The sequence below is a fragment of the Cherax quadricarinatus genome, chromosome 1 (genome assembly GCF_038502225.1).
Source record: "Cherax quadricarinatus isolate ZL_2023a chromosome 1, ASM3850222v1, whole genome shotgun sequence".
In the NCBI taxonomy this organism is placed as follows: Eukaryota; Metazoa; Arthropoda; class Malacostraca; order Decapoda; family Parastacidae; genus Cherax; species Cherax quadricarinatus.
In genome coordinates this window covers 82,759,427-82,784,814 of record NC_091292.1, presented here as the reverse complement: position 1 = coordinate 82,784,814, position 25,388 = coordinate 82,759,427, and the positions used below count along the sequence as shown (strand labels likewise).

Here is a 25,388-nt window from a genome sequence, read left to right as displayed (position 1 = left end):
GAAGACACCATAAGTACAGTAGTAGTTAGAAAGAATGATTGTTTCAACTTCATTATTTGGAGAGGGAGTGAGACAACATAAGTGAGCATGAAAATCAAAATTTAGAACAGTAGCAATGGATAATCTGAATGATTACTGTATGTTACAGGAGTGTCGAGTGTAAAGATCTTTGAATCATATAATTGAGAGGTACAGGGTGAGTTTTAGTTTATTAATCAGAACATTTAGGGTATCACCAAAGGGCCCTGGGTGCAATCCTAGGAAAGGGCCAGACATATAGGTAAATCTCCTTACACCCATTACATATTTACTTAGAACAAAGGTAGCTGGGTGCTAGCTGACTGTTGTGGGTAGTGTATCATAGCTAGAGCCAGACCTTGAAATAAATTAATCAGGATAACAGGTCTAAACCTATAAAAAGTACATTTGTATAAAAAATATGTAAACAGAACAAACAGTTGGTAAAAAAAAGATGAAAATTCACAGATGACAGTATTTTGAGAAACTAACAGCAGATAATGAGTTTTTCTTTGTTTTCTGATGAATGGTTAGTTTTATTAAAAAGGGAATGAGTATATTGGAGTAAAGAACTAGAAAGCAGAGGAAATAATGGAAAACAGGTAGACATGCAAAGCATGTCTACCCATTTTCACTAACATACACATTTTTTCACTAACATGCACATTTTTTCACTAACATGCACATTTTTTCACTAACATACATATTCTGTTTCCACTATACTGTACCATAGTCTGTATTTATTTCTGTGACAGGGTATGTTTATATTTTAATAATAATGATAATAGTAATAATTTTATTATTAATATAATAATTTGTATTTACATGGTACATAGATATTAAAATTAAATGAAACATTGGGTTAACAGTTTATATGTCCACAGATTAAAAAAAAGTTCATCGTTATACATACCATTTCGGGCATACTTAAGCTAGAATTTAGACAAAGAAATGTATTGCAGGGTTAGAAACCAATGTTCATAATTCTTTACAATATAAGTAGAATTAGATTGTAGTATAATACTGTACTTTTGTTTTGGTTTTCGTGTAATTTTTTTTATCTAAACTCATAAATGTGTGAAATTATGCTTTTCTGTTTCAAATTGCTGCTATTACTATATTAATCACTGTACTGTACTGCAACTTTAAATGACAACTACATTACAGGAGTCGTCGCACACAGTCTGAAGCACAAAAGTTGAAGCAAATACAGTCAGAATTGGCCAAGTTGGATTTGCTTTTGTCTTCTGATGTGTCTATTCTTCGAGACCAAATAGAAGTTGCTAGCCTGGAATTTAATGAGGCACAGTGAGTGTGACATGCATAAATTATGTCTTTCATTTCACTGGCTATGAGTTAATTGCTGAATTTATATATCAGAGGCATGTATATTTTTACTCAACTTAGTAATATCTTGAATATAAAACATATAACTCATCCTTCAAAGCAAACTTTTTTTTTTCTAACATGCTGGCTGTCTTCCAGCATGGCAGGGTGACCCAAAAAAGAAACACTTTCACCATCATTCACACACTCACTGTCTTGCCAGAGGTGCACATGTATGACAGTTTAGATGTCACTCTAAGCAGCAAATATCCCAAACCCATCCAGTAAAGCGCAGGCAATGTACTTCCACCTCCATATACGCATATATATTTTATACTATATATATCTTTCTTCTTTCAACACACCGGCCGTATCCCACTGAGGCAGGGTGGCCCAAAAGGGAAAACGAAAGTTTCTCCTTTTACATTTAGTGATATACACAGGAGAAGGGGTTACCAACCTCTTGCTTCCGGCATTTTAGTCACCTCTTACAACACGCATGGCTTATGAAGGAAGAATTCTATTCCATTTCCCCATGGAGATAAGAGGAAATAAACAAGAACAAGAATTAGTAAGAAAATAGAAGAAGATCCTTGTGCATGTATCCATGAACTAGCTACAAGCAGTATTAAAACAGGGAAGTGTTTTTGGGTATGCCCAAATGAGATAAATCTGTGGACTAAAATCACATTGGTATTAAAAGAGGATAACATCAAAGTTGCTTTCATAGACAACCTGGAAGCTTTCTACAACAGATGGGAACATAAAAAGTCTGGGCTGAATGGTACTGCCCTTGATACTGGCCATGTAGTCAGAAACTGTAAGGCTGGAGGTGATGTCCTGGTAGTCAGTAAATGTGGGGCTGATAGTGCTGTCCTGGTAGACAGTAATGGTGAAGCTGGAGGTGCTGTCCTGGGAGACAGTAATGGTGAAGCTGGAGATTTTGTCCAGGTAGTCGGGAATTATACGCAGGAAGGAATACATATAAATGACCTCATAGGGGACAGGAGCCATAGTAGGGAAACAAGTGTAGTCAAAGATAAGATAAAACCAATATTGCAAACTAGAAATACCACAGGAAATAGCAAACAAGAGGACTCCACTAGCAATAGTGAGGATATATTACCAAAAACAACTGGTGGGAGCTCCATTGTTGGTGCTAGGGAGGATAGAAGTAAGACAGGGAAACATGCACCAACAGGGAATACAGTCACAGAAACCCAAGGCAAACGGAAACCAAGCCTGTGCACATACTATGCACTTGGTATCTGCTGGCATGGGAAATCTGGAAAAACAGATGGGACGTGCAACTATGACCACCCTAGAAAATGCCATGCCCATATGACAACAGGAAAATGCAAACTCCCTTCCTGTAAGCTTTTTCACCCTGAAATGTGTACCTCTTCAGTACAGGAAAGACTGTGCTATAACTTAAATTGCCAGGCATACCATCTAAAGGGGACAAAAAGATACAAAACATCCAGGCCATGGGAAAACCTGGGTAGCCACAGCCACTCAAGAGGGAGAGGTTTTTTAGTGCCAGGAAGGAAAAAAAAACTGGCAGGAAATGGCAGAAATCGTACACCAAATCCAGTCATTCCTGGAGTGGAACCACAGTCGATGGCCTCCACTCCAAACCAACAGATACAGATACTAATGCCGGAAAAAAAATCCCCCCCAGTACCAACAATACCACCAGTCCGATAACATTCTTCTTTGCAAATATACAGGGTCTAAAGCCAGCAACAAACAACAAAATACCTTTCATCCGTGGACTGCTTGCAGAGGCAAAGGCAATGTTCGCGGCTTTCACTGAGACCCACATAAAGGATCACTTGGACAACGAAATATGGATCCCAGGTTACAACCTATACAGATGTGACAGAGTGAACAGGCAAAAGGGGGGGGGTTGGCCTGTACATTGCAGAGTCACTTGTTTGCACAGAACTGCTTAATGCCTCAAATGATGTAGTGGAAGTTTTAGCAGTAAAGGTCGAGAACCAAAACCTAGTCATTGTGGTAGTCTACAAGCCTCCGGATGCAACATCCCAGCAATTCCAGGAACAGCTGTTAAAAATTGACCACTGTCTGGAAAATCTTCCAGCTCCTGCACCCAACATCTTGCTCCTGGGGGATTTCAACTTAAGGCACCTAAAATGGAGGAATATAGCAAATAATATTGTTGCAGTAATAACACCAGGAGGCAGCTCTGATGAAAACTCACACTCACATGAGCTTTTAAATCTCTGCACAAAATTCAATTTAAACCAGCAAATAATAGAGCCTACTAGACTGGAGAATACACTAGACCTCATCTTCACTAACAATGATGATCTGATAAGAAATGTCACCATATCAAAAACAATATACTCAGATCACAACATAATTGAGGTTCAGACATGTATGCGTGGAGCCCCAGACCGACAAAATGAGACTAGTCACGAGGGAGCATTCACCAAATTCAACTTCAATAACAAAAACATAAAGTGGGACCAAGTAAACCAAGTCCTAACCGATATAAGCTGGGAAGATATACTAAGCAACACAGACCCAACTTATGCCTAGAACAGATTAACTCGGTGGCACTCGACGTATGCACAAGGCTTATTCCTCTAAGAAAAAGGAGGAGTAGATGTAAAATAGAAAGAGACAGGCGCTCCCTTTACAGGCGACGGAAAAGAATAACAGAGCGGCTAAAAGAGGTCAATATATCTGAAATGCGTAGGGAGACACTGGTCAGAGAAATAGCAAGCATCGAACTTAAGCTAAAAGAATCCTTTAGGAGTCAGGAATCGCGGGAAGAACTAAAAGCCATAAATGAAATCGAAAGAAACCCAAAGTATTTCTTCTCCTATGCCAAATCAAAATCGAGAACAACGTCCAGTATTGGGCCCCTACTTAAACAAGATGGGTCCTACACAGATGACAGCAAGGAAATGAGTGAGCTACTCAAGTCCCAATATGACTCAGTTTTTAGCAAGCCGCTAACCAGACTGAGAGTCGAAGATCAAAATGAATTTTTTATGAGAGAGCCACAAAATTTGATTAACACAAGCCTATCCGATGTTATCCTGACGCCAAATGACTTCGAACAGGCGATAAATGACATGCCCATGCACTTTGCCCCAGGGCCAGACTCATGGAACTCTGTGTTCATCAAGAACTGCAAGAAGCCCCTATCACGAGCCTTTTCCATCCTATGGAGAGGGAGCATGGACACGGGGGTCGTCCCACAGTTACTAAAAACAACAGACATAGCCCCACTCCACAAAGGGGGCAGTAAAGCAACAGCAAAGAACTACAGACCAATAGCACTAACATCCCATATCATAAAAATCTTTGAAAGGGTCCTAAGAAGCAAGATCACCACCCATCTAGAAACCCATCAGTTACACAACCCAGGGCAACATGGGTTTAGAACAGGTCGCTCCTGTCTGTCTCAACTATTGGATCACTACGACAAGGTCCTAAATGCACTAGAAGACAAAAAGAATGCAGATGTAATATATACAGACTTTGCAAAAGCCTTCGACAAGTGTGACCATGGCGTAATAGCGCACAAAATGCGTGCTAAAGGAATAACAGGAAAAGTCGGTCGATGGATCTATAATTTCCTCACTAACAGAACACAGAGAGTAGTCGTCAACAGAGTAAAGTCCGAGGCAGCTACGGTGAAAAGCTCTGTTCCACAAGGCACAGTACTCGCTCCCATCTTGTTCCTCATCCTCATATCCGACATAGACAAGGATGTCAGCCACAGCACCGTGTCTTCCTTTGCAGATGACACCCGAATCTGCATGACAGTGTCTTCCATTGCAGACACTGCAAGGCTCCAGGCGGACATCAACCAAATCTTTCAGTGGGCTGCAGAAAACAATATGAAGTTCAACGATGAGAAATTTCAATTACTCAGATATGGTAAACATGAGGAAATTAAATCTTCATCAGAGTACAAAACAAATTCTGGCCACAAAATAGAGCGAAACACCAACGTCAAAGACCTGGGAGTGATCATGTCGGAGGATCTCACCTTCAAGGACCATAACATTGTATCAATCGCATCTGCTAGAAAAATGACAGGATGGATAATGAGAACCTTCAAAACTAGGGAGGCCAAGCCCATGATGACACTCTTCAGGTCACTTGTTCTATCTAGGCTGGAATATTGCTGCACACTAACAGCACCTTTCAAGGCAGGTGAAATTGCTGACCTAGAAAATGTACAGAGAACTTTCACGGCACGCATAACGGAGATAAAACACCTCAATTACTGGGAGCGCTTGAGGTTCTAAACCTGTATTCCCTGGAACGCAGGAGGGAGAGATACATGATTATATACACCTGGAAAATCCTAGAGGGACTAGTACCGAACTTGCACACGAAAATCACTCACTACGAAAGCAAAAGACTTGGCAGACGATGCACCATCCCGCCAATGAAAAGCAGGGGTGTCACTAGCACGTTAAGAGACCATACAATAAGTGTCAGGGGCCCGAGACTGTTCAACTGCCTCCCAGCACACATAAGGGGGATTACCAACAGACCCCTGGCAGTCTTCAAGCTGGCACTGGACAAGCACCTAAAGTCAGTTCCTGATCAGCCGGGCTGTGGCTCGTATGTTGGTTTGAGTGCAGCCAGCAGCAACAGCCTGGTTGATCAGGCTCTGATCCACCAGGAGGCCTGGTCACAGACCGGGCCGCGGGGGCGTTGACCCCCGGAACTCTCTCCAGGTAAACTCCAGAGAAATATATATATATATATATATATATATATATATATGTACATACATGTACACATTTATTTATACACACTCATCTGAGTTTTCTTTGATTTTATCTTAATAGTTCTTGGTCTTATTACTTTTCCTTTTATATCCATGGGGAAGTGGAATAAGAATCTTTCCTCCGTAAGCCATGCGTGTTGTAAAAGTCAACTAAAATGCCGGGAACAATGGGTTAGTAACCCCTTTTCCTGTAAAGATTGCTAAAAAGAATAAGAAGAAGAAAATTGTCAAAGTGGAAAGTCTGAATGTGCGTGGATGTTGTGCAGATGATAAGAAAGAGATGATTGTGGATGTTATGAATGAGAAGAAGCTGGATGTCCTGGCTTTAAGTGAAACAAAGCTGAAGGGGGTGGGAGAGTTTCAATGGAGAGGAATAAATGGGATTAGGTCAGGGGTTTCAAATAGAGTTAGAGCTAAAGAAGGAGTAGCAATAATGTTGAAGGATAAGCTATGGCAGGGAAAGAGGGACTATAAATGTATTAATTCAAGGATTATGTGGAGTAAAATAAAGATTGGATGTGAAAAGTGGGTTATAATAAGCGTGTATGCACCTGGAGAAGAGAGAAGTGTAGAGGAGAGAGAGAGATTTTGGGAAATGTTGAGTGAATGCGTGGGGAGTTTGAATCAAGTGTGAGAGTAATGGTGGTTGGGGATTTCAATGCTAAAGTGGGTAAAAATGTTATGGAGGGAGTAGTAGGTAAATTTGGGGTGCAGGGGTAAATGTAAATGGGGAGCCTTTAATTGAGCTATGTGTAGAAAGAGATTTGGTAATAAGTAATACATATTTTATGAAAAAGAGGATAAATAAATATACAAGGTATGATGTAGCACGTAATGAAAGTAGTTTATTAGATTATGTATTGGTGGATAAAAGGTTGATGGGTAGGCTCCAGGATGTACATGTTTATAGAGGGGCAACTGATATATCGGATCATTATTTAGTTGTAGCTACAGTTAGAGTAAGAGGTAGATGGGAAAAGAGGAAGGTGGCAACAACAAGTAAGAGGGAGGTGAAAGTGTATAAACTAAGGGAGGAGGAAGTTTGGGCGAGATATAAGCGACTATTGGCAGAAAGGTGGGCTAGTGCAAAGATGAGTAGTGGGGGGCTTGAAGAGGGTTGGAATAGTTTTAAAAATGCAGTATTAAAATGTGGGGCAGAAGTTTGTGGTTATAGGAGGGTGGGGGCAGGAGGGAAGAGGAGTGATTGGTGGAATGATGAAGTAAAGGGTGTGATAAAAGAGAAAAAGGTAGCTTATGAGAGGTTTTTACAAAGCAGAAGTGTTATAAGAAGAGCAGAGTATATGGAGAGTAAAAGAAAGGTGAAGAGAGTGGTGAGAGAGTGCAAAAGGAGAGCAGATGATAGAGTGGGAGAGGCACTGTCAAGAAATTTTAATGAAAATAATAAAAAATTTTGGAGTGAGTTAAACAAGTTAAGAAAGCCTAGGGAAAGTATGGATTTGTCAGTTAAAAACAGAGTAGGGAAGTTAGTAGATGGGGAGAGGGAGGTATTAGGTAGATGGCGAGAATATTTTGAGGAACTTTTAAATGTTGAGGAAGAAAGGGAGGTGGTAATTTCATGCACTGTCCAGGGAGGTATACCATCTTTTAGGAGTGAAGAAGAGCAGAATGTAAGTGTGGTGGAGGTAAGTGAGGCATTACGTAGAATGAAAGGGGGTAAAGCACCTGGAACTGATGGGATCATGACAGAAATGTTAAAAGCAGGGAGGGATATAGTGTTGGAGTGGTTGGTACTTTTGTTTAATAAATGTATGAAAGAGGGGAAGGTACCTAGGGATTGGCAGAGAGCATGTATAGTCCCTTTATATAAAGGGAAAGGGGACAAAAGAGATTGTAAAAATTATAGAGGAATAAGTTTACTGAGTATTCCAGGAAAAGTATACGGTAGGGTTATAATTGAAAGAATTAGAGGTAAGACAGAATGTAATATTTGCTGATGAGCAGGGAGGCTTCAGAGTGGGTAGGGGATGTGTAGATCAAGTGTTTACATTTAAGCATATATGTGAACAGTTTTTATTGCATTTATGGATTTAGAAAAGGCATATGATAGAGTGGATAGAGGAGCAATGTGGCAGATGTTGCAAGTATATGGAATAGGTGGTAAGTTACTAAATGCTGTAAAGAGCTTTTATGAGGAATGTGAGGCTCAGGTTAGGGTGTGTAGAAGAGAGGGAGATTACTTCCCGGTAAAAGTAGGTCTTAGACAGGGATGTGTAATGTCACCATGGTTGTTTAATATATTTATAGATGGGGTTGTAAAAGAAGTAAATGCTAGGGTGTTCGGGAGAGGGGTGGGATTAAATTATGGGGAATCAAATTCAAAATGGGAATTGACACAGTTACTTTTTGCTGATGATACTGTGCTTATGGGAGATTCTAAAGAAAAATTGCAAAGGTTAGTGGATGAGTTTGAGAATGTGTGTAAAGGTAGAAAGTTGAAAGTGAACATAGAAAAGAGTAAGGTGATGAGGGTATCAAATGATTTAGATAAAGAAAAATTGGATATCAAATTGGGGAGGAGGAGTATGGAAGAAGTGAATGTTTTCAGATACTTGGGAGTTGACGTGTCGGCGGATGGATTTATGAAGGATGAGGTTAATCATAGAATTGATGAGGGAAAAAAGGTGAGTGGTGCGTTGAGATATATGTGGAGTCAAAAAACGTTATCTATGGAGGCAAAGAAGGGAATGTATGAAAGTATAGGGGTACCAACACTCTTACATGGGTGTGAAGCTTGGGTTGTAAATGCTGCAGCGAGGATATGGTTGGAGGCAGTGGAGATGTCCTGTTTAAGGGCAATGTATGGTGTAAATATTATGCAGAAAATTCGGAGTGTGGAAATTAGGAAAAGGTGTGGAGTTAATATAAGTATTAGTCAGAGGGCAGAAGAGGGGTTGTTGAGGTGGTTTGGTCATTTAGAGAGAATGGATCAAAGTAGAATGACATGGAAAGCATGTAAATCTATAGGGGAAGGAAGGAGGGGTAGGGGTCGTCCTCGAAAGGGTTGGAAAGAGGGGGTAAAGGAGGTTTTGTGGGCGAGGGGCTTGGACTTCCAGCAAGCGTGCATGAGCGTGTTAGATAGGAGTGAATGGAGACGAATGATACTTGGGACCTGACGATCTGTTGGAGTGTGAGCAGGGTAATATTTAGTGAAGGGATTCAGGGAAACCGGTTATTTTCATATAGTCAGACTTGAGTCCTGGAAATGGGAAGTACAATGCCTGCACTTTAAAGGAGGGGTTTGGGATATTGGCAGTTTGGAGGGATATGTTGTGTATCTTTATACGTATATGCTTCTAAACTGTTGTATTCTGAGCACCTCTGCAAAAGCAGTGATAATGTGTGAGTGTGGTGAAAGTGTTGAATGATGATGAAAGTATTTTCTTTTTTGGGGATTTTCTTTCTTTTTTGGGTCACCCTGACTCGGTGGGAGACGGCCGACTTGTTGAAAAAAAAAAATATATATATATATGTATATATATATATATATATATATATATATAATGTATATATATATATATATATATATATATATATATATATATATATATATATATATATATATATATATATATATATATATATATATATATATATATATATATATATATATATATACAGTGGACCCCTGCATAACGATCACCTCCGAAAGCGACCAATTATGTAAGTGTATTTATGTAAGTACGTTTGTACGTGTATGTTTGGGGGTCTGAAATGGACTAATCTACTTTACAATATTCCTTATGGGAACAAATTCAGTCAGTACTGGCACCTGAACATACTTCTGGAGTGAAAAAATATCGTTATCCGGGGGTCCACTGTATATATATATATATATATATATATATATAAATATATATTATATATATATATATATAAATATATATATATATATATATATATATATATATATATATATATATATATTTATATATATATATATATATATATATATTATAATGTATATATTTATATATATATAGTAGGTTGGAAGACAGCAACCAACCAGGGAGGTACTACCGTCCTGCCAAGTGAGTGTAAAACGAAAGCCTGTAATTGTTTTACATGATGGTAGGATTGCTGGTGTCCTTTTTTCTGTCTCATGAACATGCAAGATTTCAGGTACGTCTTGCTACTTCTACTTACACTTAGGTCACACTACACATACATGTACAAGCACATATATACACACCCCTTTGGGTTTTCTTCTATTTTCTTTCTAGTTCTTATTCTTGTTTATTTCCTCTTATCTCCATGGGGAAGTGGAATAGAATTCTTCCTCCGTAAGCCATGCGTGTTGTAAGAGGCGACTAAAATGCCGGGAGCAAGGGGCTAGTAACCCCTTCTGCTGTATATATTACTAAATGTAAAAGGAGAAACTTTCGTTTTTCCTTTTGGGCCACCCTGCCTTGGTGGGATACGGCCGATGTGTTTAAAGAAAGAAAGAAGATATATATATATATATATATATATATATATATATATATATATATATATATATATATATATATATATATATATACACATGTATATATACATGTATATATATTTTTTTTCTCAACAAATTGGCCGTTTCCCACCCAGGCAGGGTGGCCCAAAAAGAAAAACGAAAGTTTCTCTTTTTAAATTTAGTAATTTATGCAGGAGAAGGGGTTACTAGCCCCTTGCTCCTGGCATTTTAGTCGCCTCTTACAACACGCATAGCTTACGGAGGAAGAATTCTGTTCCACTTCCCTATGGAGATAAGAGAAAATAAACAAGAACAAGAACTAGTAAGAAAATAGAAGAAAACCCAGAGGGGTGTGTATATATATGCTTGTACATGTATGTGTAGTGTGACCTAAGTGTAAGTAGAAGTAGCGAGACGTACCTGAAATCTTGCATGTGTATGAGACAGAAAAAAAAAGACACCAGCAATCCTACCATCATGTAAAACAATTACAAGCTTTCGTTTTACACTCACTTGGCAGGACGGTAGTACCTCCCTGGGCAGTTGCTGTTTACCAACCTACTTCCTCGGTGGGAGACGGCCAACTTGTTGAAAAAAAAAAAATATAGTGGGGGGGTTGAAGAGGGTTGGAATAGTTTTAAAAATGCAGTATTAGAATGTTGGGCAGAAGTTTTTGGTTATAGGAGGGTGGGGGCAGGAGGAAAGAGGAGTGATTGGTGGAATGATGAAGTAAAGGGTGTGATAAAAGAGAAAAAGGTAGCTTATGAGAGGTTTTTACAAAGCAGAAGTGTTATAAGAAGAGCAGAGTATATGGAGAGTAAAAGAAAGGTAAAGAGAGTGGTGAGAGAGTGCAAAAGGAGAGCAGATGATAGAGTGGGAGAGGCACTGTCAAGAAATTTTAATGAAAATAAGAAAAAATTTTGGAGTGAGTTAAACAAGTTAAGAAAGCCTAGGGAAAATATGGATTTGTCAGTTAAAAACAGAGTAGGGGAGTTAGTAGATGGGGAGATGGAGGTATTGGGTAGATGGCGAGAATATTTTGAGGAACTTTTAAATGTTAAGGAAGAAACAGAGGCAGTAATTTCATGCACTGGTCAGGGAGGTATACCATCTTTTAGGAGTGAAGAAGAGCAGAATGTAAGTGTGGGGGAGGTACGTGAGGCATTACGTAAAATGAAAGGGGGTAAAGCAGCTGGAACTGATGGGATCATGACAGAAATGTTAAAAGCAGGGGGGGATATAGTGTTGGAGTGGTTGGTACTTTTGTTTAATAAATGTATGAAAGAGGGGAAGGTACCTAGGGATTGGCAGAGAGCATGTATAGTCCCTTTATATAAAGGGAAAGGGGACAAAAGAGACTGTAAAAATTATAGAGGAATAAGCTTACTGAGTATACCAGGAAAAGTGTACGGTAGGGTTATAATTGAAAGAATTAGAGGTAAGACAGAATGTAGGATTGCGGATGAACAAGGAGGTTTTAGAGTGGGTAGGGGATGTGTAGATCAGGTGTTTACATTGAAGCATATATGTGAACAGTATTTAGATAAAGATAGGGAAGTTTTTATTGCAATTATGGATTTAGAAAAGGCATATGATAGAGTGGATAGAGGAGCAATGTGGCAGATGTTGCAAGTATATGGGATAGGTGGTAAGTTATTAAATGCTGTAAAGAGTTTTTATGAGGATAGTGAGGCTCAGGTTAGGGTGTGTAGAAGAGAGGGAGACTACTTCCCGGTAAAAGCAGGTCTTAGACAGGGATGTGTAATGTCACCATGGTTGTTTAATATATTTATAGATGGGGTTGTAAAGGAAGTAAATGCTAGGGTGTTTGGGAGAGGGGTGGGATTAAATTATGGGGAATCAAATTCAAAATGGGAATTGACACAGTTACTTTTTGCTGATGATACTGTGCTTATGGGAGATTCTAAAGAAAAATTGCAAAGGTTAGTGGATGAGTTTGGGAATGTGTGTAAAGGTAGAAAGTTGAAAGTGAACATAGAAAAGAGTAAGGTGATGAGGGTGTCAAATGATTTAGATAAAGAAAAATTGGATATCAAATTGGGGAGGAGGAGTATGGAAGAAGTGAATGTTTTCAGATACTTGGGAGTTGACGTGTCGGCGGATGGATTTATGAAGGATGAGGTTAATCATAGAATTGATGAGGGAAAAAAGGTGAGTGGTGCGTTGAGGTATATGTGGAGTCAAAAAACGTTATCTATGGAGGCAAAGAAGGGAATGTATGAAAGTATAGTAGTACCAACACTCTTATATGGGTGTGAAGCTTGGGTGGTAAATGCAGCAGCGAGGAGACGGTTGGAGGCAGTGGAGATGTCCTGTTTAAGGGCAATGTGTGGTGTAAATATTATGCAGAAAATTCGGAGTGTGGAAATTAGGAGAAGGTGTGGAGTTAATAAAAGTATTAGTCAGAGGGCAGAAGAGGGGTTGTTGAGGTGGTTTGGTCATTTAGAGAGAATGGATCAAAGTAGAATGACATGGAAAGCATATAAATCTATAGGGGAAGGAAGGCGGGGTAGGGGTCGTCCTCGAAAGGGTTGGAGAGAGGGGGTAAAGGAGGTTTTGTGGGTAAGGGGCTTGGACTTCCAGCAAGCGTGCGTGAGCGTGTTAGATAGGAGTGAATGGAGACGAATGGTACTTGGGACCTGACGATCTGTTGGAGTGTGAGCAGGGTAATATTTAGTGAAGGGATTCAGGGAAACCGGTTATTTTCATATAGTCGGACTTGAGTCCTGGAAATGGGAAGTACAATGCCTGCACTTTAAAGGAGGGGTTTGGGATATTGGCAGTTTGGAGGGATATGTTGTGTATCTTTATATGTGTATGCTTCTAGACTGTTGTATTCTGAGCACCTCTGCAAAAACAGTGATAATGTGCGAGTGTGGTGAAAGTGTTGAATGATGATTAAAGTATTTTCTTTTTGGGGATTTTCTTTCTTTTTTGGGTCACCCTGCCTCGGTGGGAGACAGCCGACTTGTTGAAAAAAAAAAAAAAAAATTATATATATATATATGTATATATATATATATGTATATATATGTATATATATGTATATATATATATATATGTATATATATATATATATATATATTATATATATGTATATATATATATATATATATACAGTGGACCCCCGCATAACGATCACCTCCAAATGCGACCAATTATGTAAGTGTATTTATGTAAGTGCGTTTGTACGTGTATGTTTGGGGGTCTGAAATGGACTAATCTACTTCACAATATTCCTTATGGGAACAAATTCGGTCAGTACTGGCACCTGAACATACTTCTGGAGTGAAAAAATATCGTTAACCGGGGGTCCACTGTATATATATATATATATATTTTCAACAAGTCTGCCGTCTCCCACTGAGGCAGGGTGACCCAAAAAAAGAAAGAAAAACCCCAAAAAGAAAATACTTTCATCATCATTCAACACTTTCACCACACTCACACATTATCAGTGTTTTTGCAGAGGTGCTCAGAATACAACAACAGTTTAGAAGCATATACATATAAAGATACACAACATATCCCTCCAAACTGCCAATATCCCAAACCCCTCCTTTAAAGTGCAGGCATTGTACTTCCCATTTCCAGGACTCAAGTCCGACTATATGAAAATAACCGGTTTCCCTGATTTTTTTTTTTTTTTTTATTATCACACTGGCCGATTCCCACCAAGGCAGGGTGGCACGAAAAAGAAAAACTTTCACCATCATTCACTCCATCACTGTCTTGCCAGAAGGGTGCTTTACACTACACTTTTTAAACTGCAACATTAACACCCCTCCTTCAGAGTGCAGGCACTGTACTTCCCATCTCCAGGACTCAAGTCCGGCCTGCCGGTTTCCCTGAACCCCTTCATAAATGTTACTTTGCTCACACTCCAACAGCACGTCAAGTATTAAAAACCATTTGTCTCCATTCACTCCTATCAAACACGCTCACGCATGCCTGCTGGAAGTCCAAGCCCCTCGCACACAAAATCTCCTTTACTCCCTCCCTCCAACCTTTCCTAGGCCGACCCCTACCCTGCCTTCCTTCCACTACAGACTGATACACTCTTGAAGTCACTCTGTTTTGCTCCATTCTCTCTACATGTCCAAACCACCTCAACAACCCTTCCTCAGCCCTCTGGACAACAGTTTTTGTAATCCTGCACCTCCTCCTAACTTCCAAACTACGAATTCTCTGCATTATATTCACACCACACATTGCCCTCAGACATGACATCTCCACTGCCTCCAGCCTTCTCCTCGCTGCAACATTCATCACCCATGCTTCACACCCATATAAAAGCGTTGGTAAAACTATACTCTCATACATTACCCTCTTTGCTTCCAAGGACAAAGTTCTTTGTCTCCACAGACTCCTAAGTGCACCACTCACCCTTTTCCCCTCATCAGTTCTATGATTCACCTCATCTTTCATAGACCCATCCGCTGACACGTCCACTCCCAAATATCTGAATACATTCACCTCCTCCACACTCTCTCCCTCTAATCTGATATCCAATCTTTCATCACCTAATCTTTTTGTTATCCTCATAACCTTACTCTTTCCTGTATTCACTTTTAATTTTCTTCTTTTGCACACCCTACCAAATTCATCCACCAATCTCTGCAACTTCTCTTCAGAATCTCCCAGGAGCACAGTGTCATCAGCAGGTGGGGATATAGTTTTGGAGTGGTTGGTGCAATTGTTTAATAAATGTATGGAAGAGGGTAAGGTACCTAGGGATTGGCAGAGAGCATGCATAGTTCCTTTGTATAAAGGCAAAGGGGACAAAAGAGAGTGCAAAAATTATAGGGGGGATAAGTCTGTTGAGTATACCTGGTAAAGTGTATGGTAGAGTTATTATTGAAAGAATTAAGAGTAAGACAGAGAATAGGATAGCAGATGAACAAGGAGGCTTTAGGAAAGGTAGGGGGTGTGTGGACCAGGTGTTTACAGTGAAACATATAAGTGAACAGTATTTAGATAAGGCTAAAGAGGTCTTTGTGGCATTTATGGATTTGGAAAAGGCGTATGACAGGGTGGATAGGGGGGCAATGTGGCAGATGTTGCAGGTGTATGGTGTAGGAGGTAGGTTACTGAAAGCAGTGAAGAGTTTTTATGAGGATAGTGAGGCTCAAGTTAGAGTATGTAGGAAAGAGGGAAATTATTTCCCAGTAAAAGTAGGCATTAGACAAGGATGCGTGATGTCACCCTGGTTGTTTAATATATTTATAGATGGGGTTGTAAGAGAAGTAAATGCGAGGGTCTTGGCAAGAGGCATGGAGTTAAAAGATAAAGAATCACACATAAAGTGGGAGTTGTCACAGTTGCTCTTTGCTGATGACACTTTCCCTGAATCCCTTCACTAAATATTACCCTGCTCACACTCCAACAGATCGTCAGGTCCCAAGTACCATTCGTCTCCATTCACTCCTGTCTAACACGCTCATGCACGCTTGCTGGAAGTCCAAGCCCCTCGCCCACAAAACCTCCTTTATCCCCTCTATCCAACCCTTTCGAGGACGACCCCTACCCCGCCTTCCTTCCCCTATAGATTTATATGCTTTCCATGTCATTCTACTTTGATCCATTCTCTCTAAATGCCCAAACCACCTCAACAACCCCTTTTCTGCCCTCTGACTAATACTTATATAAACTCCACACCTTTTCCTAATTTCCACACTCCGAATTTTCTGCATAATATTTACACCATACATTGCCCTTAAACAGGACATCTCCACTGCCTCCAACCATATCCTCGCTGCAGCATTTACAACCCAAGCTTCACACCCATATAAGAGTGTTGGTACCCCTATACTTTCATACATTCCCTTCTTTGCCTTCATAGATAATGTTTTGTCTTCACATACACCTCAATGCACCACTCACCTTTTTTCCTTCCACAGTTCTATGGTTAACCTCAGCTTTCATAAACTCATCCGCTGATACGTCAGCTCCCAAATACACCTACCATCCGACTTACGACCTGCTCGACATCTGACGACTCGACTTACGACCGTGTTTTTTATGCCAAATTTCTGGGAAATAAACAAGTGTTTGTGTTGTACACAGTGTTTTTCCTAAACCTTACAGCATAAAATACAGTACTAACAGCATAAAAAGTAAAGTAAAACATGAAATACCAAAATAAAACAATAAAATAAAGTCATTACAAAAATGTTATGTTGATATTCAGTAGTAAAGTTCGGCTTGCATCCATTTCGACTTACGACCGGTTTCTCGGAACCGAACTCGATCATAAGCCAGATGGTAGGTGTATCTGAAAACATTCACTTCTTCCATACTCCCTCACTCCAATGTGTTATCCAGTTTTTTCTTTATCTAAATCGTTTGATACCCTCATCACCTTACTCTTTTCTATGTTCACTTTCTACTTTCTACCTTTACACACCCTCCCAAACTCGTCCACTTACCTTTGCAACTTTTCTTTAGAATCTCCCATAAGCACAGTACCTCCCTTTCTTCATCGACATTTAAAAGTTCCTCAAAATATTCCCGCTATCTACCCAATACGTACCTCCAGCTCCCCATCTACTAACTCCCCTACTCTGTTTTTAACTGACAAATCCATTCATTCCCTTGGTTTTCTTAACTTGTTTGTCCCGCTCCAAAACATTTTCTTATTTTCTGCAGAATTTCTTGACAGTGCCTCTCCCACTCTATTATCTGCTCTCCTTTTGCACTCTCTCACCACTCTCTTCACTTTTCTTTTACTCTCCATATACTCTGCTCTTCTTATAACACTTCTGCTTTGTAAAAACCTCTCATAAGCTATCTTTTTCTCTTTTATCACACTCTTTACTTCATCATTCCACCAATCACTCCTCTCTCCTCCTGCTCTCACCCTCCTATAATTGCAAACTTCTGCCCCACATTCTAATACTACATTTTTAAAACTATTCCAGCCCTCTTCAACCCAACCACTGCTCATATTTGCACTAGCCCATCTTTCTGCCAATAGTTGCTTATGTATCACCCCATCTTCCTCCTCCTTTAGTTTATACACTTTCACCTCTCACTTGCTGTTGCCATTTTCCTTTTGTTCCATCTACCTCTTACTCTAACTGTAGCTCTGACTAAATAATGATCCGATATATCAGTTGCCCCTCTATAAACATATACATCCTGAAGCCTACCTATCAACCTTTTATCCACCAATACATAATCTAACAAACTACTTTTATTACATGCTATATCATACCTTGTATACTTATTTATCTTCTTTTTCATAAAAGATGTATTACTTATTACCAAACCTCTTTTTATATATAGCTCAATTAAAGGCTCCCCATTCTCATTTATGCCTGCACCCCAAATTTACCTGCTACTTCTCCTCAACATTTTTACCCACTTTAGCATTGAGATCCCCAACCACAAATACTCTCTCACTAGTTTCAAAACTCCCCACACATTCACTCAACATTTCCCAAAATCTCTCTCTCTCTCTCCTCTACACTTCTCTCTTCTCCAGGTGCAGAAATGCTTACTATAACCCACTTTTCACATCCAACCCTTATTTTACTCTACATAATCCTTGATTTATACATTTATATTCCTTCTTTTCTTGTCATAACTTATCCTTCAACATTATTGCTACTCCTTCTTTAGCTCAAACTCTTTTTGAAACCCCTGACCTGGTCCCATTTATTCCTCTCCACTGAAACTCTCCTACACCCTTCAGCTTTGTTTCACTTAAAGCCAGGACATCCAGCTTCTTCTCATTCATAACATCCACAATCATCTCTTTCCTATCATTTGCACAACATCCATGCACATGCAAACATCCCACTTTGATGGTTTTCTTCTTTTTCTTTTTAGTAGGCTATAGGGGAAAAGGGGTTACTAGCCCATTGTTCCCTGCATTTAAGTTGACTTTTACAACACGCATGGCTTATGGAGGAAAGATTCTTATTCCACTTCCCCATGGATATAAAAGGAAAAGTAATAAGAATGAGAACTATTAAGACAAAATCAAAGAAAGTTCAGATGAGTGTGTATACATAAACATGTACATGTATGTGTAGTGTGACATAAGTGTAACTAGAAGTAGCAAGATGTACCTGAAATCTTTCATGTTTCTTCTTCTTCTTTCAACAAACTGACCATATCCCACCGAGGCAGGGTGGCCCAAAAAGAAAAACAAAAGTTTCTCTTTTTAATTTTAGTAATGTGTACAGGAGAAGGAGTTACTAGCCTCTTGCTCCCGGCATTTTAGACGCCTCTTACAACATGTATGGCTTACAGAGGAAGAATTCTGCTCCACTTCCCCATGGAAATAAGAAGAAATAAACAAGAACAAGAACTAGTAAAAAAATAAAAGAAAACCCAGAAGGGTGTGTGTACATGCATGTGTAGTGTGACCTAAGTGTAAGTAGAAGTAGCAAGATGTACCTGAAATCTTGCATGTTTATGAGACAGGAAAAAGACACCAGCAATCCTACCATCATGTAAAACAAGTACAGGCTTTCATTTTACACTCACTTGGCAGGATGGTAGTACCTCCCTGGGTGGTTGCTGTCTACCAACCTACTACACTTACCAACATTCAAATTCAAATTCAAATTCAAAATTTATTCTCTATAAGGATTACAATGCTGAGTTTACAGAATTTGGTTATTGTGTGGTTTATATGTAGTAAAATAATAATTACAGAGTGTACCACTAGAACACCTAGCATGGCTAGGCATTTTGGGCAGACTTAGATTAATTCTTAAATTTAAAATATTACAAATTATGAGGTAAGCTGGTATTATGGCGAAGTGACTAAATACTAGTTTGTGAGTTTAGCAATGTGAATGCTTTTGTTTTGGCACAATACATAGTTTCAGTAGTGGAGCATCACAGGCCAACTTATTACTAGTTAGGATTCATAATTTTAAGATTGAGATTGATATTTCTGTTTATGGTCAAATGGGTGAGTGAGTGTAAGTGTGAACCACCAGGTGGTATTCATGTAATTAGTTTTCAGGGTGTATCAGGGAGATAAGATGTTTTCTAATGGTAGTTTTGAAGGTGATGAATGTGTCTGCAGTTCTAGAGTTTTCAGGTAGGGTGTTCCAGATTTTAGGGCCTTTGACATACATTGAATTTTTTGTAAAGGTTTAGTCAGACACGGGGAATGTCATAGAGATGTTTGTGTCGGGTGTTATGCCTGTGGGTTCTGTCACAACTATCAAGAAAGCATTTTAGGTCAAGGTTAATATTGGAATTTAAGGTCCTGTAGATGTAGATTGCACAGTAGTAAGCGTGGATGTACTGAACAGGGAGTAAGTTTAGATCTATGAAGAGTGGGGGGGGGGTGTTGCCAGGGATGGGATTTAGTGATTATTCTTACTGCGGCTTTTTGTTGGGTTATTATTGGCTTTAGGTGTGTTGCTGCAGTTGAACCCCAAGCACAGATAGCATAGGTGAGGTATGGATATATAAGTGAATGGTATAGTGTGAGAAGGGCAGTTTGTGGCACGTAGTATTGTATCTTGGAGAGGATCCCAACCGTTTTGGATACTTTTTTGGTTATGTGTTGGATATGGGTGCTGAAATTCAGGTTCTTGTCGAGGTATAGGCCTAGGAATTTGCCCTCATTATGTCTGGCAATTAGAGTGTTGTCGATCTTAATGTTAGTTTGCACAGCTCCTGCTCTGCTACCAAACATAATGTAGTAGGTTTTGTCAGTGTTAAGCTTAAGTTTATTGGCTGTCATCCAAGTCGATATTTTGATCAGCTCCTCGTTAACAATGGTGTTGAGGGTGGCAAGATTAGGGTAAGAGATGATATAAGTCGTGTCGTCAGCAAAGAGAATGGGGTTCAGGTGTTGAGATACGTTTGGAAGATCATTGATGTATATGAGGAAGAGCAGGGGACCAAGGACACTTCCCTGCGGAACTCCAGCATCAAGTGGCCGTGTTGTTGATGCTGTGACTTTAATGGTGACATACTGATACTTATTAGTAAGGTAAGATTTGAAATACGCAAGCGCATGGCCTCTTATACCATAATGGTCAAGTTTTTGGAGTAGGATGCCGTGGTCTACTGTGTCAAAAGCTTTTCTTAGGTCAATAAAAATTCCTAGTGGATATTCCTTATTTTCCAATGCAGTTGCATGCAACTGGGGCACTAGCTTCTAATGAGTTCTGGTAAATTCAGGGTGGACAGTGAGGATATCCTCAAGCACCTCAGAATAGATAAAGTATTCACACAGTTCCAAGTATATCATTCCACCAGGCCTAGAGTCACTCATAACTGGACACTCAACTATGTAATGGTAAAGATCATTTGTCTTCTCTTTTTCTCAAAGTTTACATGTACAATCAGAAGGGATGAAAGGCTCACCTGTGGTTACCTACATGTACCACAGGTGATGATACCCCAACCTGATTCTGATTCAGTATGTCACACAATCTAGTCGAGGTTTCATGTTGCCAGTACACATAACTTTCTGACTGGAACAGATCATAGTACGTACTTGATACTGGTGCTATTAGGTCTCTGGGTATCTGATATCAGATCTGTGTTTTCTTGTCTACTGGAGCTGAAATCTTTCAGCAGGATGATTTTAGCCCTTAAACGGTCCAAACGTTTATATACGTTCTCTTGCATAGCACCCCAAACGTATATGTACGTTTCCTTTGTCATTCAATATTGGCATGATAGGCCTGAGTCACCTAGACATGAGAGAATGGGTGTGCGCACTCAGTGTGCGCCATATGAAAAAAATTGGGGATGCCTGGGTAGCACATGCTTTTTTTCCTATAATTTTTTTTTTTTTCAAAATATTCTGGGTGCTGAACAGGTGAACGTATATATACGTTTGGACCGTTTAAGGGTTAACAGTGAATAGGGAAATGCCTAGTTGTAGTTCCTCCACCTGCTTGTCACAAGCAGACTTAGCTTCTTCTTCAGTGCCATCATCATAGGTGATTTCATTTTTACTTATAATTTGTATATTTGTTTTTATAGTGCAGCATCAGTTCTTCATGCTTTCATGGCTATATAAAGTTTCAATTGTTATTTATTTGGCAAAGAATGCAAGTAGGGAAGAATTTTTAGGCCTTTCATCCTTAAAGCAAAAACCCCAAATAAAAACTGCCTCAGTATGTTCACTTACCTGTAATTCCATCTGACCATTTTTGACAAATCTGGTTTGTCAGCAATTTCTTATGCAATCACATAACATTTCTGAATGTCTTGTGTTTTCATTTTAATGGTAGAAAGCGATATGACAAAGCAGAAAAGGAATTCATAGAAGCCAAACTGCAGTTGTTCAGCAAGCTGGAGAAGAAGGAACTTCTCACAGAACATCTCTGCCGCATCATTGAAGCCAATGAACGAAGGAAAGCCTGTAAGCTCTCTGAACTTATGGCGAAGCTGGAGATGGTTGACATTTCATCAGAAATTGGTGATACTGGGGCTGAAGAGGTAAGTGGTGCTAATTTAACAGAATAGTACATATATAGTGGAGATAATGCTTATATGCAGTACTGTTGATAGTACAGCATTACAGTGAAGAAATATGGTCAAATACCTACACATAATAGTATGTGGGAGAGAAAGTTCTAATGCAATGGAGATAAAGCTTATATGGTGAAGAGATTTTTCATGTGAAGATACATAGTATTAATTTAGTGAATTAAAGTAAAATAAAATCTCATTTATGGATTTTGGCAATTTTAAATAAAAAAATTGTCTGGATGAGCTTTGGAATATCGGACAACATAGACGAAAGTCTGTAATTCTGGATTTTGTCCATTGCAAGAGTGTCCGGTTGTCTTCTGAAGTATCAGACCAAGTCTGATGACTTTGATGTTTGTCTAGTATGGGCCAGAGTGGCAACGTCCTGTATGTGTATATTCTCATTCTTCCTTGAGCTGTAGACCACTTATGCCAATTTATTGTTTGTGCTTACATGCATACACTCATCATTCAGTCTCTAGTTGTCCCTGGCTATATAACACTTTTTTATTATTAACATTATTATTAACACATGGGCTGATTCCCACCAAGGCAGGGTGGCCTGAAAAAGAAAAACTTTTCATCATCATTTACTCAATCACTGTCTTGCCAGAGGGGTGCTTTACAGTCATGAAACTGCAACATTAACACCCCTCCTTCAGAGTGTAGACACTGTACTTCCCATCTCCAGGACTCAAGTCCGGTCTGCTGGTTTCCTTGAATCCCTTCATTAATGTTACTTTGCTCACACTCCAACAGCACGTCAAGTATTAAAAACCATTTGTTTCCATTCACTCTCATCAAATACGCTCACGCACGCTTGCTGGAAGTCCAGGCCCCTCGCACACAAAACCTCCTTTACCCCCTCCCTCCAACCCTTCCCAGGCCGACCCCTACCCCGCCTTCCCTCCACTACAGATTTATACACTCGAAGTCAATCTGTTTTGTTCCATTCTCTCTACATGGTCCGAACCACCACAACAACTCCTCCTCAGCCCTCTGGATAATAGTTTTAGTACTCCCACACCTTCTCCTAATTTCCAGACTACAAATTCTCTGCATTATATTCACACCACACATTGCCCTGAGACATGACATCTCCACTGCCTCCCGCCTTCTCCTCGTTGCAACATTCATCACCCATACTTCACACCCATATAAGTGTGTTGGTACAACTATACTCTCATACATTCCCCTTTTTGCTTCCATGGACAAAGTTCTATGTCTCCACAGACTCCTAAGTGCACCACTCACTCTACTACCCCTCATCAATTCTATGATTCACCTCATCCTTTATAGACCCATCTGCTGACACATCCACTCCTAAATATCTGAAGACATTCACCTCCTCCATACTCTCTCCCTCCAATCTGATATCCAATCTTTCATCACCTAATCTTTTTGTTATCCTCATAACCTTACTCTTTCCTATATTCACTTTTAATTTTCTTCTTTTACATACCCTACCAAATTCATCCACCAGTGTCATCAGCACAGAGCAACTGTGACAACTCCCACTTTGTGTTTGATTCTTTATTTTTGAACTCCTCACCTCTTGCCAAGACCCTCGCATTCAGTTTTCTTACAACCCAATCTATAAATAAATTGAACAACCATGGTGACATCACACATCCTTGTCTAAGGTCTACTTTTACTTTTTATTAATCTCGCTCCAAAATTTTTTCTTATTTTCAACAAAATTTGTTGATAACATCTCACCCACTCTCTCATATGCTCTCTTTTTACATTGCTTCACCACTCTCTTAATCTCTCTTTTTCTCCATATACTCTTCCCTCCTTGCATCACTTCTACTTTGTAAAAATCTCTCATATGCTAACTTTTTCTCCCTTACTACTCTCTTTACAACATCATTCCACCAGCCGCTCTTTTTCCCTCCCGCACCCACTTTCCTGTAACCACAAACTTCTGCTGAACACTTTAACACTACATTCTTAAACCTACCCCATACATCTTTGACCCCATTACCTATACTCTCACTAGCCCATCTATCCTCCAATAGTTGTTTATATCTTACCCTAACTGCCTCTTCTTTTAGTTTATACACCTTCACCTCTCTCTTACTTGCTGCTTCTATTTTCCTTGTATCCCATCTACCTTTTACTCTCACTGTAGCTACAACTAGAAAGTGATCTGATATATCTGTGGCCCCTCTATAGACATGTACATCCTGAAGTCTACTCAACAGTCTTTTATCTACCAATACATAGTCCAACAAACTACTGTCATTACACCCTACATCATATCTTGTATACTTATTTATCCTCTTTTTCTTAAAATATGTATTACCTATCACTAAACCCCTTTCTGTACAAAGTTCAGTCAAAGGGCTCCCATTATCATTTACACCTGGCACCTCAAACTTACCTACCACACCCTCTCTAAATGTTTCTCCTACTTTAGCATTTAGGTCCCCTACCACAATTACTCTCTCACTTGGTTCAAAGGTTCCTATACATTCGCTTAACATCTCCCAAAATAAACAAAGGCTTCTACAGCAAGTGGTGGCGCCTAGAGAAAACATGTGATTCTCAATGTTAAGGAAGAAAAACCTGAATTAACCCTTTGAGGGTTTCGGACGTACTAGTACGTCTTATACACGGGTTTTTGACGTACTAGTACGCATAAATTCTAGCACCGTCAAATCTCGCGGGAAAAGGCTGGTAGGCCTCCATATGAAAGAATGGGTCTGTGTGGTCAGTGTGCACAGTATAAAAAAAATCCTGCAGCACACAGTGCATAATGAGAAAAAAACTTTCACCGTTTTTTTGGCATAAAACATCGACTTTGCACTGTATTTTCGTATGGTATTTATTGTTGTATTCTAGTTTTCTTGGTCTCATTTTATAGAATGGAATGCATATCACAGAAATTGAGGTGATTTTCACTGGTTTTACAATGAAAAGTACCTTGAAATTGAGCTCAAAGTAGCAGAAATGTTCGATTTTTACCAAAGTTCAAAAGTAAACAAATCATGCCAGGCGTCCAATACACGTCAACTGGTGAGTCTAACATTCTTTTGCAAGTGCGCCAATATGATTTATACCATTTTTTACACTAATGGAGTAGTCTGCATAACAGTAAATCTTCTATTTTTCGTGAGAATAAAAATTCGAAGTGGAAAGCAAAAGAATGTAAGAGGGGCCTTGAGACGTGACTAATGAACAGAAGAAATGTCATTTTAGTGCCAGGAATGTATTTCTTGTTTGTTCTGGACCCTATTCGGAAATTGGCATTTTTTGAAATTTGTGTGAAATTGGCAAAATTGCTAAATTCTGACCACTGTATTG

General features: G+C 39.4%; 1 protein-coding gene across 1 annotated transcript in view; it reads left to right on the top strand.

Annotated features, from left to right (window-relative positions):
* Gorab (Golgin, RAB6 interacting) overlaps positions 1-25,388 on the top strand; it is an 85,452-nt gene that overhangs the window by 46,147 nt on the left and 13,917 nt on the right. The window contains exons 5-6 of the mRNA XM_053776584.2: positions 1,186-1,326; positions 21,839-22,046. Coding sequence (XP_053632559.2) covers positions 1,186-1,326; positions 21,839-22,046 — 349 coding nt within the window. The remainder of the gene's footprint in view (positions 1-1,185; positions 1,327-21,838; positions 22,047-25,388) is intronic.